General features: G+C 37.7%; 1 protein-coding gene across 3 annotated transcripts in view; it reads right to left on the bottom strand.

Annotated features, from left to right (window-relative positions):
* Positions 1-1,632: 1,632 nt before the first annotated feature.
* The window catches only part of EFCAB2 (EF-hand calcium binding domain 2), a 64,662-nt gene continuing 49,293 nt past the window's right edge, over positions 1,633-17,001 (bottom strand). For 2 of the 3 annotated variants that reach the window (XM_033099808.1, XM_033099807.1), the window contains exons 5-8: positions 7,117-7,196; positions 6,456-6,498; positions 6,282-6,348; positions 1,634-1,962 (exon numbers count right to left, since the gene is read on the bottom strand). In XM_033099808.1, the coding sequence (XP_032955699.1) occupies positions 1,838-1,962; positions 6,282-6,348; positions 6,456-6,498; positions 7,117-7,196 (315 nt within the window). In that variant the 3' untranslated portion in view covers positions 1,634-1,837. Of the gene's footprint in view, positions 1,963-6,281; positions 6,349-6,455; positions 6,499-7,116; positions 7,197-17,001 lie in introns of all 3 variants that reach the window. The other variant, XM_033099809.1, reaches the window with a different exon arrangement.

Below are 17,001 nucleotides of genomic sequence, written 5' to 3' on the forward strand. Positions count from 1 at the left end.
TAAGCCATTAACTACCACTGATAGGCTGAGAACTGCAAAACCCATGTCTCTAGCCAAATCCTCCTCTGACGAATCCAGCTGATTATTGGGTGTCGCTACAGGGGGTCTCACTAGCTCCTCAATCCCAAGATGTCCACAGCCAGGCTCATCCTTTTGCCTGTCAACCCCAACTTGCTTCTTAGACCTCTTACCGTGAGGGAACGGCACTATAATTCACCCACTGTCCACGCCAGACACCCGGGGCTCATGCTTGACTTTCCCATCTATCTCCTCCCGCCAACCAAACAGCCTACCACCGGGTCTCCATGCGTCTAGTCTTGGCTCTTCACATCTATTTTCGGGGCTATTTACAAATGCGAGTTCTTTGTGATCTTCAGAAGAAAGTACAAACTCTACCACCAAATCCCTAACTGTACACGTAACCATTCCTGTTTACCACTCCAATTTCATCTCTCTCACCTTTCAAACCTTACACCAACATATCAAACTACTTTCAGTGCCCAGATCGCTCCATGTCTCACAACGCCTCTGGGGGTTCGCACTTGCTGCTGCCCTGCTGAAGTGCCCTGTGCCTGCCGCCCGCATGGTAAACGGTTCGTCTTCAAGTCCAGCGGTACCTGCTCTAGGAAGCCCTGTCTCCTCGGGTCTTTCGTCTCCCAGAAAGCTCCTGCCAGGCTGAGCTGCCTGCCCCTCGTATGTACCTCCAGGGCCCTCAATGTGCCCCTCTAACTTGCAGCGTCCTCACTAAACTGTGACCTCATTTATCAGGTGGGGACTGATTCACCTGGCAACTCCAGTCCTCGCACATTACCCATTAATGCTCAGCAAATGTCTCATGACTAAATGAACAGTGACACATAGTCTTTTGGGCAGCAGCCTCCTCTCTGGGGGAAGACTGTATACCTAGGAGGAAGAAACACATTAGAGGTTTATGTGTATACACACGTGTAGTGGTTAAGCACCTTTAGAGATCTGTGTCATGTGTGTGAGTGTGTGCATGTGTGTATGAAAGCATATACAGGTTATAGAAGATTATTCATTCTCCTTTACCTTAGTTTCCCCTTTACTTCTAAGTCCCCGTGTCTCTTTCTATTGATTCCTTGTGCTGAGATAACTCTATTCTGCTCTTTCACGGCTGTACCTCCTGCACAACTCAGGTACTCTGAATAGATAAGAATCCTAAAGACCAGAAGATAATCGCCACCTCCTTATATTATCCATTTCCATTCAGTCCTCTTTCTCTAGATTCAATGATCTCAACTCCTTTAGCTATTCCATAAATGGTAAAATGCTGATCAGCAAATTGAAATTTTTACACTAAGTTATTATCATTTCAAATGAGATTTATAATTGGCAGTCATTAGGATTGATTATTAACATTCATGCTAATAACTCTCCTTCCATATTCAGATTGCCAAAGTATATGCTGTTGTTTAAAAAAGCAGCTTTTATCACATTACTACTCATTTTCAATTTGTGGTCATTCTTCCCCTCTCCAAGATCTTTATATACCAAACCTGGGGTCATTCTAGTCATTTTTCATTTTGTCAGCTTAATTAATTTGAAGGTAGCCTGGGTTTTATTGTAGAAAATTGAACAATTCATAGATAATATTAAAATGTTTTAAGAATAGTTTTAAAATAATTAACAATTTGTCATTCCACACAGCAAGACATACCCAACAAATTTTTTTAATTGTTATGATCATCTTTTAAAAAATAACATATCTTGACATAGTTGTCATAAGGCATGAATTAGCATATGCAGGAATTAAAGATAAAATGTAGATTAACAAGGACAAGCAATTTTTAAAATTGTCCTTTCAACTACAAATTGTTCAGAGTGTTTCATTTTCATCTATCACCATCATTGTTACATAGTCCTTGTAATGAATTGTATTCGATTCTGGATCAATCGCAGCAGACAGCATTTCTTCCATTTCCTCCTGAGAAAATGGCTCACCTGGGAAGGACAAGAAAGGAAATTCATCGTTTACAATCTGCTGGGGTTTTTGTCCTTTCCCTTTCCGCTAGCCAGTTTAATTGCCATGGAAGCCCACCAGCCCCCACTGTGTCGCTAGTTACTTTCCCTGAGGCCGAAGAGTCAGCACATCGTGACAGTCTCCGGCGGTTCCAAGAGAATGCTGTTGTACCCCTGGCCATTCGGGACTTATTTTGCATGCAGATATCATAGCTCAAGCAACCTACAGACTTTGTCATTCCAGCCAAAATAGCAGAGGACATAAAGACATCATGAATAAGGTTGTTTATTTATTTAAATTAAAACTATTGAAATTGCCAAAGCATTAACCTGAAGTCCCAGTTTTATAGGAAGTCTAAACATTATATTTAGTACGGGTATGAAGAGAGGATGAAATGGTTGGTTGTTATGCAAAATTGCTGAAGAGCAGATAACAAAGACTTGAAATTGTAACAATTATGTCTCTAAATATTCTCTAACCAGGTCTGGCCAATATGGTGATGCCAGCTGAACCCAGCAACAGATGCCATTCATCATCCATTTCGAAACAGACCTTTTTGTTATAGTTTGGCCCCGTGTTGCCATCTAATGAAACCACAAGTTGGACAGGAAATCTGTGGGCTTTAGTTGGATTCAGACAACAGCTGAGGGCCATGTTGGATATTGCTTTCACCCAGATGAGCAGGAAACTCAGGAAGAATGTTGGAAAGGCTGTCGACAAAGATAGAACTTTGTCCTGATATTAAGTAAAAATACAGAAATATCCAAATAGCTACCTTACCTGTAAAAAAGTCTTATCCAAGCAGGTAAGTTACCAAGGCCTGAGAGTCACCTATGTTCTGAGCTTAAGTCACCTGCTGCTACAAACACTGTTTTCTAAATTGGAATTCAGTTAATAATCTAGAAATTATTCAAGTGGGGATTTTGATGACAATGATAACAGTATTATTAAACAAGGGGAATATGCTGACTTCTTTTGAAATCATGCTTACATCCTAAGAAAAAAAAGAATGCCCAAAAAGACAAATTCTGAATGTTTTTTATACCTAATCGTTACATATTAAATCCGCTGCCAATGAACTTCGATGGGCACCATGTAAGTCCTTAAAAGAATACTAATAACAAACCTTTATTGAGAACTACCGTGTGCTAGGTATGTATCTATGTGCTTCACACATACGAGTATTAACTGAGTTAATCTCCCAAGCACCTCTTGAGAGGTAAAAACTGTCAGCCCCACTTACAGTGGAAGACACGAGCAAACAGAGAAACGGGTAGAACTGGGTTCTGAAGGCCAGCAGTCCAGCTCAAGGCCCACGAGCTCAGAGACCAAACTGTATCTCTGAGAACAAAGCCCTGCTCACAGTTACAGAAGGTCATCACACTGCTTCCTCAGGTAAGGGGAGGGATATGCAGCATTTGATTAAGGATGGGAGGAAAATCGCTTAACGATTAAATGTACAAGTTTGAGAGCCACACTGCCTGGGTTCAAATGCTAAGTTGTCTCATTAGCTTTAAGATCCTGGGCAAGTCACTTCACCTCTCTGTGCCTCTGTGAAACGGAGGTGATAAGAATACTACCTATCGGGGCGGACGGGTGGCTCAGTTGGTTAGAGCGTGAGCTCTTGGCAACAGGGCTGCTGGTTTGAGTCACACATGGGCCAGCGAGCTGCACCGTCCATGACTAGAATGAAGTCAATGAGCTGCTGCTGAGCTCCCAGATGGCTCAGTTGGTTGGAGCGCGGGCTCTCAACCACAGGGCTGCCGGTTGGACTCCTCAATTCCCACAAGGGATGGTGGGCTGCGCCCCCTGCAACTAACAACTAACAACGGCAACTGGACCTGGAGCTGAGCTGCGCCCTCCACAACTCAGATTGAAAGGACAACAACTTGACTTGGAAAAAAGGCCTGGAACTACACACTGTTCCCCAATAAAGTCCTGTTCCCCTTCCCCAATAAAATTTTTTTTAAAAAAAAAGTTAGAATACTACCTATCTCATAGGGTTGTTATCAGGGTAAAAGTGTTGTTATTTGAATAGTACTTAGAATACCGTCTGGCACATAAGTAGCAAACATGTGTTAGTTTAAAAAAAATTTTTGAGCTCTTCCCTGCTGCTAAATACTGTCTGACACAAAACACATGCCTGGACACATGTGGACTTCTATCTTGTAGGAACTTGATTCAATGTGACTTACTATGTTTATCATGTGACCTCCTGGGCATTCCGAGTACATGTTCTCAAACTGATTGATATTCTGCGGACATTGTGCAAAGTTGCATTGTCTCTGTATCCAGTGCCGTCTGTTCCTGCCTTCCCTCTTTCGGTCAGTAGCATCACATAATACACCACCCAGGTCCAAGCCTCATTACTTTTGACTCAGCTCCCATCTTTGTCGCCTGCACTCTGTTACTCATCATGCCCCGTGGATCCCACGGGAGACAGTCCTACTGCATCAATCTCTTCTTTCCATTCCCTTTGCCACTGCCAGATCAGGCCCTTATTAGGGTAGCTTCAAAACGCTGAGATAGCCTCCTAACCAGTCTCCGTAGTGTTATCTCTTCCTCACTCATCGAACCAACCTATCAACACTGGATTAACTGTCCCACAATCCCTCTTGCTGTGTGAATCATCTGCTCAAACCCCGACAGTGATTCTCCGTTGCCCACAAGATAAACTTTAAGCTCCTGAGCTCAGGCCCCCACAACCTCCTCCCAGTAGATCTGGCCAGACTCACGTCCTGCCATTTGCCAGCAAGGCCTTCTGGGCCCTGTCTTCTCACAGGCTCCCACATATGCTCATTCCTACCTCCTAGTTTTTGTTCACACTGTTTTTTCCAGCTATGTCTTCCTCTCATTGGCTCCTTCACCCACTCTTCATTCATCTATTTGCTCATTCATTAATTCAACAAACATTCGTTGAGACTTACTCTGGGTTTGGGGGGGTTCTGTAATGCATAAGATTTTACCCCTGCTCTCAACAACTCACCCACATAAATTCTACCATCTTAAAAAAACAATTTTCTCTTCAAGTGTTCCCAGACCAAGCTTTCCAGGCTGATACTCATTTTTTTCCATTGTCTTATATTTTTGAATTGTGTTATAAGTTAGGTTTATTTCCCTAAATAAGACTACAATATCCTTGAGAAAGGGAACAGATTTTAGCATCATTCCCTCTCACCTGACTTAGTACCCCGCATCATACCAATGACATTAGACTCTTCTGGCTACTTGGACTAAATTCATATAGTCTAATATAATCTAGGATTTACTTTCCTGAAATTAATCCATGGGATGAAGAGGCTGATGCTTTGAAAGTCATAATATTTCCATCAAAGTTAATCCCTAAGGTAATTTTCACAATGTTGTAAGAGTTCTTGGGTGGCAGCTACGATTATCAGATCATTCTCTCATTTCCTGTATTCTCACCTAAAGATGGATCAAGTCAAAATGGTTAAACCAGTTGCACATGTAGATGCAGTCTTAGCCTTCCCTACTCAAAATTACTTGCGCTTTTGATGCTGTCTCAAGTGATTAGCAACTCTGAGTCATTCAGGACTCAATCTGTGAACCAGCGAATTGAACCAAGGAGACAGAAGTCTAACTTTGTATGGGAGAAGGGAGTGACCAATATAAGAATGGACAACAGAATGTCCATTAGGCTACTGACATTCAGAGAAAACAAATTTACACATCAGCCTAATCAGAGAGGATTCCTAAAGGAAATATGTTGGCATATACAGATGTACAGACATTATGTGTAAGTGTGTGTATAGTTCAAGTTCAAAGCAAATCTAATGGTTCCATTAGCATACAAAACTAAAAATTTTCATGGGAATTCATATTCAATTGAGGCTATATTATCTGTAACTTCAACAACTGAAAAGCTCTTTAAAAAGGAATTTTTATATACTCCAATTTAAATCATTGATCTAGTAACAGGTATTAATTTATAGCAATCGATAGTTCATGTTTTCCAGATGGCATACCTTTTATTCTGGAAATACTCTAAGTGAATGAAATGCCTTCAACTTATTGAAGCATCATTATACTTTATAAAATTCTGTAAGACAACAATCCATCTCCCCTAAACCTACCTTTTTCCCTCTTACCCACCACAAAACAGAAACCACCCCAATACCAAAATAATAAAAATAGTCCATAACTCTTAGTCCATAACTATAAAAATAGTCCATAACCAGAATGATTGATTTTAAAGTATCCCCTAGAATTTTTGTACAATTGTTTTTAAATTATTCATCACTTAAATAAGTCATGATTATATGTAATAAATCACTCTTACCTTCTTCAGTCATATATTTGATCAGTTCTTCCTTAGAAAGAAACCCACGTTTAAGTGGATCTAATACCTAGGAGAAAAGAAAAGATAGATATTATATTTTCATTCGTGAATAGATTCTACATGATGAATTTTTCATGTAATTGTAAATACATATAAAATCTGGAGCTTACACACCTCAAAGGCTCGAAGAAGGATATCTTCTGGAATTGGTCTGTATCTAATAATGCAATAAATGGAGTAAATGCCACAGAATTTAGTTCAGTCTCTACATAATAAATAATCACATGAAATGAAACAACAGCTGCTAACATACTAGAAAAATAATACTTCCCTCACTGAAATCTTTTTGGATTTCTAGATATAAAAGTTGAAAGGACTCCACGCCCACAGGAAGTGTTTAGTTCAAAATCATTGGCATGTTTCATGTTATCGGTTAGCTTTTTTTGTCATTATGGAAATCAATGTATCTGGGAACAAAATTTCTACAATAAACCAACTATAGCTAATGCTATACTTTCTCTAGAAAAATAATTAGGGTTAATTCTTATGTACACTGATAATTCAAAATACAAGATAGTAAGAATGTTGTTGATATATGCTTTTTGTAGCTTATTTGCCATTGAATTACACTTCGCTTATTAGTTGATACTAAAGTGGTTGATATTTCTAAGCACATCCCAACTGGCAGTTCAGAAGTACAGTGAAAAGTTAGACTGAAGCTTTCTGGGGATAAAGACTGGTTGAGTACAAAAGACAAAGTGAAAAAGCCAAGTGATTTGGAATTAATGTAATTGTAATCATTACCTTATCTTAACAACTGCACTTACTTTCTTACCTTCTTTCCAGTAGTACATTGGTCATCACTGGAAGAAATTTTTCAAATCGAATGTATCCAGTGGGTTCTTCTTCCTCTACCTAAATATTTAATTTAAAAAAATATTATTTATTCAACAGGTATACTGAGCAGCTCCATTTTCTAAGCACAGTGCCACGGGCTGAGGATTTGATAATGAGCATCCGTGGGCAGGGTCCCTGCTCACAGTTTATATTCTGATAGTGGAGACATACATTAATCAAAAAAAACAACAAAGCTGAGTGTCTAATTATAAGTTGATGTAAGCACAGTGAAGTAAAGCAGCATGGGTCTATTAGAGCATAAATAAAGGAAACTTTCTAGGCCAGGAGATCAGGGAAGGTATTCATGAGGAAATCACACTTGAGCTGATTTACAAAGGATGGGTCGCAGTCATTCGAGAAAGACAGCAGGGGACAGACTCCCACACAGAGGAAATTATAAGCACTAAGACCCTGTGTGATGCACTGGAGGCCAGGAAGCTGGGGGATGGAGAGCAAGGAGAGTATTTGCAGATGAGGCTGGAGAGAGACAAGAACCAGACCTTGCAGGGCCTATCGTCCATGAAAGCGACTTGGTTGTTATCCTAAGACCAATGAGAAATCCCTGAAGGTCTCACAAACGTGTGCCTGAAAGATTATACTGGTTGCAGGTGAGGCAGCTTCTGCAGTAATAACCTAAGGGCTTGGATTAGAGTGGTGGCATGGAGAGAGAAGTGGATGGTTTCAAGAAATATTTAAGAAGTAAAATCAATAGGACCTGGTGCTGCATCTATTACGGGCAAGGATGACAAAAAAGAGAGGGGTCAAGGACAACTCCCAGGATTCTAACTTGCACAAATTGGATGGAGTGAGGTTTTTCCCTAAGACAAGGAACACTGGATAAGAGACCAGGTTAAGGGACCAACCATTATCTCAAGGACCAAAGTATATATCCGGTCATTGTAGTATTTATTAAATACCTATATGGTCAATGGAACTTTGTTCTACTACCACTAAGTAAGAGAACACTACACCTGGAAAGAGAATTGTTGGAAACCAGCACTATTGGATAACAGTGAGAAAGACTCCTGTCCATAGGTTCAACTTTGATGGTGTGGCTGAACAAAACACCATTGATCTAACTTTCATGTCAGACTATTTACAAGGAGCTGTACATTTTCCACTCTCTTACAAAAATCCTATCAAAAGGCTCATATATCCCAACACAACAGAAGGGCTTTCAACAGACTTACTCTGTGAGCAAAAAATAAGAAATCTATAGGTTACTGCTAAGTGATATACACTGTCATCCAAATGACAACTGTTTTTTGAATGTTTATACTCGATTCTCACCTAGTATGAGTGGAGTCCTCACACTCCACTATCAGCAGAATATTTCCTTCATTTAATGACAGAATGAGGGCTGATGAATAAAGCTTTGTGGTTCAAAAGTAAAAAGAAAAGTAATTTCATTTGCAACTTGAGCAGATTGTGGAAATCTATGACCCAACACTGTCCTCTAGAGGCCACATCGTATCCATTCTTTAGAACAAAAAGATATATAAGCAATGGCATAAAAACTATACAATTATGATAATTCTAAATACAGTATCACGGACTGGTTTATATCTATCAGACACTATTTTATTTATAAATGGTTTTTAAATATTTACATAAACTTTTCATTTCAGAATAGTTTTAGATGTATAGAAAAGTTGCAAAGACAGTCCAGAGTTCCCACATACCCCTCACCCAGTTTCCCCTACGCTTAACTCTTACATTATTATAGTACATACAGCTATAATTGGTTCATTGTCACAATTAATGAACCAATATGGATACATAATTATTCACTAAACTCCACACTTTTTTGGATTCCATTCGTTTATCTAAATGGCATTTTAAAAATGTGATATTTATTCCTCTATCACAAAAGAGAAACAAGAGTAGAGTAGAATACCACTTCCAAGAATTTAGAAACAGGTGTGTGGAGACACATAGATAAGACATGGTTCTATTATTTCTGGGGCAGAACAAGCTAGTTAACTTTATGAGGCCATCAATAAGATAAGACAAACACTACTTTCTAGAAATATTTGTTATTCAATGATGGCTCAATGATTATTTAAATCCATGTATTAAAATGACTTTAAGATTTAATAGAAATATATAAAATATTGAACCATATATATATACAAACCACAAAATATAGTGCATATATACACATATATAGTAAATACACACAGAGAGAGAGAAAGAGAGAGAGAGAGAGAGAAGAGTTGTATCCACCCCAAATTCCTATGTTGAAGTCATAACTCCAGTACATCAGCATGTGACTTATTTGGAGATAGGGTATTTACAGAGGTAATAAAATTACAATGGTCATTAAGGTGGGCCTTAAGCCACTATGATTGATGTCCTTACACAAAGGGGAAATTTGGACACACAGACATGCACACAGGAAGAACACCGTGTGAACATGAAGACAGCCACCTACCAGTAAAAGGGAAAGGCCTGGAGCAGATGCTTCCCTCACAGCCACCAGGAGGAACCTACCCTGCCAACACCTTGATTTTGGACTTCTAGCCTCCAGACTGTGAGATGAATTTCTGTTGTTTAAGCCACTGTTTGTTACAGCACAATTATTTGTTACAAATAAAACACATATATGTATATATACATCTATATATATTCTAAATATGTAGGGTACATTTTAATCCAAAGACTTTGAATCACTATTATTAAGCCTAAATCCCTACATTTATCTGTTGGAGATTAGCAAAGCAGATATTCAAAATTCAGAACTGACTTTATAGAGTTGATACAGAGAAAATGGGGCAGTTCAGACCTACTTTCTCCAGGTGAAAACTCAATTAACCAACTTATAATGAAATGAATTCAAGAAAGATTCCCTAAATTACAGCAGACATTTCTGAAAAGGCTAGACATTCATTGCCATTTTTTCACTCACAGCAAAGTCATACTGGGAAAACCCACTTAACTTTGGTATTAATTAGGGTCTTTAAAAAAAAATTGTTGCCTTTCTCGTAGAAAAATATCACAATATATTCACCATGTCAGGCCAAGGGTAGCTTAAAATATTGTGATTAAAAGTCATCCCCCAGCTTCAGTGTCCTCATTTGTAACACAGAGAGAACAGCAATATCTACTTACATGGTTTCGTGAAGGTTACATGTGATTAACAGGAAGGTGCTTCGTGAACCTTGAGAATCGATTATGATGATTATTGTTTCTATCAATAGCGTACACACTTTTGTCTCTATATCATACAGTGACACCTCCTCCTAAAAGAATCAATTTCTGGTGATAAAATTTCGGACACATCATCCTTGACCCAACATATGGACCTAACTGTTAATATGGAAGTTTGGTCCTGCCTGCTATCTGTAAACTGCAGCATGGAATGTGGCGAAAATGTATTAAATTGCTAGGCATATCTAATACCTTATCCCTCACCCCGGGACCCTGCCTGGTGGACAGGGTATAAGGATTAGCAGTGAGGCTTCCATCTCTGCTGTTTCCCTGCCTGCTTCCTTGGACTGATATAGGAGAGGGAGATTAACAGCCAGCCACCAAATACGTCCCTCTTCTTCAAAAGACAAAAACCAATAAAACAAATATATCTTTTTATTGCAAACATGAATGAGGCAAAGTTAGTTATAATCTAGTTTGTTTCACCTAAGAGAAAGGCTAATGTGCTAAAAAGGAGGTAACAGTTGGATAGTAACCTAGGCAGCATTTAGGAACGCCAAGGTATACAACCTCTTTGCAGGAAGATCCCCCAGCTTACCCTTCAAGTACCATTTATAGTGGATTCACTTTAATAGCGTGCCAGCAGATGTTTGCCTGGAAGACCACGGCCCTGATACACCAGCTTCTTCTCCAGAGAATTATGGTGGAGTAGGTGACCTGAAGAAAACACACTGTTTCGTTGCCACACAAAGGGGCCCCACCTTTGCGAGGCTACCACAGGGCCTTCAGACGTGCCACGGTCTCTGCATCCTCTTCCCCAATATGGAGAAGTCTCAACTATGTAACTACTGAGGGAATTTTTTAAAATCCCAAAATTTATCTACGTCTCACAGCAGGAGACAAATGCTGTTTCTCACCCTACTTTGGTAAAAGTCCATTTTCTTCATCTCTTTTGAATCCAAGGAAATTCGGGCACGGAGAGGTGAAGGGCCTATCTTGGGCCTCAAAGTCGGTCAGGTGTTTTGACGGGATCACAGCCGAGCTCTTTACTCCCGTTCCCATAGTGAAACCATCAGGCCATCTCTTTTCTCATTAAAGCATTATTTATTTTAATGCTGAACTCACTGAATCGGCACAATAAAACACACGGTGAAAATTCATTTCTCCCCAGTGACACAACAATCAGCCAATAAACTGAACTATTTCACGCTTCACAAAAGCAAGATAATATCAGTAGTTAAGATAGTTTGTAAAGTACCTACATTTCAACTAGTTCCAGGTCACCAAATAAGATATGCAAATGAATTTTTTTTAACTATTTGTAGTAAAAAATATCTCAATTTAGACTCTAAATAACTCATATATAAGTTTTGACCTAAATCATGTTTAAAAAGCAAAGCATAAATACAATTTAGAAAATATTTCTCTACCTTGGAAAGAACAAAATAACAAAAATTCATTAACATTTGTAAAAATATTATCTTTACAAATAAAAAATTGTAAAGCTGCCTATTTTTAAAAAAATTACTTACTCCAAACATTGCAGAGGCTGCTGTGCCAAAATTAGGATATGTGATTCTTTTGGGTTATGAGTCCCTTTCTTATTACTAGAAGTTTAAAAAAAAAAAGACTGAATCATCTCTGGCTGGACTGTCAGAGATTCTAAGAATCAACAGGCGGCTAAATCAGGTAATTGATAAGGTCCCTGCCAACTATGACCTTCTACAATTTGGAGCTATGCGGGAATCAGTGGCTGCCAAGCCATTCATTCCCCGATGTTTCCCTTCGGGCGTGGGGGGCCTGAAGGGGCTCCAGCTACACTAATTGTTTCACACCCTTCAATTTCGCTTTCTCTCCACCTAGGTAGGCATGAGAGCTCCTCCTTACCCCCTGTGTGGTCCTCTCCTGTTTGACAGAGGCAGCCAGTGTTGGAGTAACTGTCTCCATTAAAGTACTCTTCTACCCATTTACACCAAACGCAGTTGTTTAAAATTCTATTGCACTAACATTGGAGGAAAAGCTTGACCTGGGTTGAGATTTGGTTTAAGAAAAGGAGCAGTGGCTAACACAATAGACAGCAGCATATAGTGATGAATAAAGAGTGATCCTCTTTCTCCCTACAAGAATTCCCTACAAGAAATTTCCCTACAAGAATTTTGCTCAAGTTGAATAATATATAAATTTATTAGGTCCACAGATATATTTAAAATCATATATATAACATGTTAACTTTTAAATAGCACTGTTTACTTTTACATTTTATATATCTTTACATTTTATAAAGCAATTTTATTCAAACTCTCAGTGCATCTTCAACAACAGAACTTTCTATTCCTAAGTTTGCCTTATTTAGAAACCTCATGTAAGTGGAATCATGAAATATTTGTCTTTTTTGTGACCAGCATATTTCACATAGCATAATATTCTCAAAGTTCATCCACGTTATAGTACGTACATGACAGGATTTCCTTCTCAAAATGTTAGTTTTTAAAGATTAGATAACAGTCTGGAAGAATTGTTTTGATGTAATATTGAGTAAAAAAAGTCAAATATTCTCATTGTGTTTGAATAACGGATACCCGAGAAACCATTCCCCTACTTTTTTCCTGTCTGGTTTTACTTAATCAGCATGTATTTATTTTAATAATGAAAACTTTATAATAACCTGGGAAATGATTGTGATATAATTAGATTAAAAAAACAAGCGTCAAAATTATACATACTGAATTGTACCATAAGATTACAGTCATTTTAAAACATGTACAGGAAAATAATATGGAAAGAAATGCACTAAAATACTGACAATGATTACATTAAGGTGATGGATTATTGGAAAGGATTTTTTTTCTCTATTTAAAAATTTTCTGTAATGTGAATATTACTTATACAATAAAAAATTTGAAACACAAATTTCTATTACTCCATTGTCATGGTTCTGTTCTATACAAACTATGAAATGTACTTATTTATAAATATACATTAATATTTAAAACCACTGTTACAGGTTCCCCTGGCTCCTGTTTTCCTGCTGTTGATCACTGCTTTAGCAGCATTTACTGTTTTCTTGCAACTACAAACAAATAACACTCTCAGTGTATTCTTTGTACAACATATTTTCCTCAACCCTCACCCCAACCCCAAATTTACCTATTTCTATTCAGAAGTAATGGCTGGGAGCCATTACGAGATAATCCCCAAAGTACCTCCAGGTCTACAATTCATTTAACATGAACACAAATTAGGGCACATCTATTCCATTCTCCCACGGTCCCCAATGCCAAGATGCGTAGGCAAAACAACAGATCAAAATATCTCATGTCACCAACTACTTTATAGTAAGAAAGTAATTACTCCATCCTTTCCCAATCTCTGAGAAGCTAAGTACAGTCAGATTTGGAATAATGTGACCTCAGGGCTCTTCTGGAACCAGAATGATATAATTAAAGACCCAGTTGATGGAAATTCCCACTTCACAAGTATGTGGATTATGCAGATTTCATCCTACCAACTAAACAGCCATTTCTAAAGTTCCAAAGAAAAAAATTTCTGAAGATACTTAACCAATTAAAAGCAGTAAGAAACTCTGATTTGGGACCTTTGGGGCTTGTGGCATGTCTGGTATGGCATGGTATTTTTCATCCACAGGAAATAACTCAGTAGAATCATTACATTGTTTTAACTGGTTACTAGGGAGTGTCTATCACACTTTGACATTATAAAGGCTTCTCACCACTATTAATTTAACAGTAAATCATTGACCACAGATATGCAAAATGTTATAGAACATTTATTTGTGGATGATTTCTTCATTTTAGCCAAATGAATGGGACTGAATACTATCTCAAATATTTAAATGCCTATGTATTTAAAATTGTGATGTTCACAGTTGTGAAAATGTTCAAACCTTTCATGAGCCAAATTAGGATGGGTATTTTTTTTTTTAAGTTTTCTTGTGCCTCTGTAGCTCTGGAGATGGCACATAGTAAATGCTCGATAATTATTTGTTGAATGAATGCTCACCAGCTCACAATAGTTTTTAATTACTTTTACTTACTATAAACTTGGAAGTATTGAGCACATGAGTCAGACCAATTATAAAACTCTTCACTCAAATAGCTCTGCAGTGCTTTGCAAACCTGAATTTCCACATTTGCTACTGTTCTGTTACCAGGTCTTGTAAGTAGAGTCTAATAATTGTATTAAACTGTGTTAAGTATTAGGGGCGGGACAGAAAGTGTAATTACAACCAGAATATTGCTCAGGACTTCAGGAACCAGTACATGTCAGGCTTTGTTCTTGGTGCTAAGGATGCAATGATGTACAAAACAGATAAACTTTCTGCCTTCAAGAAGCTCATGTTACAGATGTGAAAGACAGACACATAAATAGATGACCTCAGATTGTGCTGAACAGTACTGGAAAAACGCAAAGTCTTGGACTGTCCAAACATGTTCACCAGCATCAGAGCTCTTACCCAGTATCAGACTTTCAGGGACACAGATTCACAAGGCACAGATGAAACATGGGGCAGTGCAGGATGCCAACACCGTCTCCAAGACCCTGTCTTGCCACATTAGTATTCCTATTTTCATTAATGTTTAGGGCAAAATATTTTCTAATTGCCTTTGTGATTTCTTCTTTGATTCATGAATTATTTACAAGTTTATTGCTTAATTCCAAATATTTGAGGATTTCCTAGTTTATCGTATTCTCAAGTGGGCTCTAATTTAATTCCATTTTTTATCAGAGAACATATTCTGTATGATTGTAATTTTAAAAAATGTATTGAGACTTGTTTTATGGACCAGCAGCTAATCTATATTATTGAACAGTCCACGTACAGTTGAAAAAAAACTTGTATTTTGCAGTTGTTGGGTGTAGTGTTCTATAAATACCAATTAGGTCAGAGTGGGTGATGGTACTGTTTAGACCTTCCCTATCTTTGCTGATATTATATGTGGTTGTCCTATCAATTACTTAGAGAGGGTTGTTAAAATCTCCACCTATGATTGCAGAATTGTCTGTTTCTCTGTCTACTGTATTCATTTTTGCTTCATGTATACAGAAGCTCTGTTATTAGGTACATAGACATTTATGATTTTTATACCTTCCTGATAAATTGTTTTTATCACTGTGCAATAATCTTACCAACCTAAGTCTTATTTTCCAAACATCTTTTAGTTCTTTAAATTTTCTTTAAATTGTAATTACTTTAAATTTTCCATAATCTCACTTAGGGTTGAACTTCAAAGAATGTAGACCTCTAAATACCTTTTCCGCATATACTAAAATGCCGTTACCTCCTCCCAGCTCCTGCACACGAAAGATCCTACCTAGATGGTGTTGACTTAATATTAAAGGAAGAATTGTTTGGTAACCTGTATGTTAGTAAAATTTTCACTAATCCTTCTCACCGGTGCTGGGTTATGTGATATTTCAAACAGGCAAAGATTATTTGGGGCAGATGGCTAATTATATCACATTAAGTGGAGGGATTGATGCTGAGTGATTTTTTAAATGATCTATTTCAAGAGAAACATCAGATTTCCATCTGATCTTCGGGAAGTAGCGGGCTGAAAGTTAGTATGTACCTACACTAAAATTCACGTAAATGACAATGCGAGAACTACATAAAGGTTTCAATTTTTTATAGAAGAATTTTAAAGCATAATCATATTATTTCATTTTAAAGCAAATGGAGCAAAAATAGTTTCCTTTCTGAAACTATTATAGAGCACTAAGCAATATGACATTTACCCCTGAATGTTCACTATTATGGAGTTTTTAGTTTCTAAATGTATTTGATACACACAAATATCTTTGTGCTTTTCTTCCCACAATTTGGGAGACTTGAAAAAGGGTAGTCACACCCAAAGTTTTTTAAGCATATTGGTAGAACTTAATTTGAATAAACTGTTGTGTACAAGTACAGAAAAACATTTATAGAGCTCAGACAGCTCAGTGATCCCTATTAGTCCCCAATTGTTCTAAATATCTGTAATTTTCAAACGTTGTGTCAATGTACCTTAGAAAAGGTTAAAAACAAAATAAAATATTGGGAGCTCAGCATCTACTGTGGCAAACTTCCCAAACCCATGGGGAGAAACACCTGCAGAGCAAACAAACCCAGATATGCACATGAAAGACGTGTCCACCAGGTAACAGCACGTGCCCACCAGGTAATATGCACGTGCCCACCAGGTAACAGCTGATTCCTCAGAGTTATTCTGACTTTCAAAGACATTTTTCATTACTGCTCAACTAACTCTCCTGAACTATATGCAATAATTATGATTTCACTGTAAATTCATCTGCCAGTTCCTATCTCTTTCATAGTGCCAATTTTCCTTTTTCTGACACAAATTTTACCTTTGTCAATAAATACTTTAAGGCAGTGATTGATACTTTTTTCAAATGTGAGGACCAATTCAGGAAAAATAAGATTTTTTTCTTCTACTCTTAGTAACATATGGCTTTATCAGATCCCAAAATGGAAACACAATATAAAGGTTTCCTCTTTTACTGAATACTTTTAAATGTTAATGAAAAATTGGTACTGCTTTTTAGTTACCAAGGTGCTAATGTGCGCAACAGAGTCGTCTTTCTAATCGTCCATTCCTTAACTTTATATACGTAGTGCTTTAGGATTCAAAGCATGTCTTCTTATACAGCA

Source organism: Rhinolophus ferrumequinum, chromosome 27 (genome assembly GCF_004115265.2).
Source record: "Rhinolophus ferrumequinum isolate MPI-CBG mRhiFer1 chromosome 27, mRhiFer1_v1.p, whole genome shotgun sequence".
Taxonomy (NCBI): Eukaryota; Metazoa; Chordata; class Mammalia; order Chiroptera; family Rhinolophidae; genus Rhinolophus; species Rhinolophus ferrumequinum.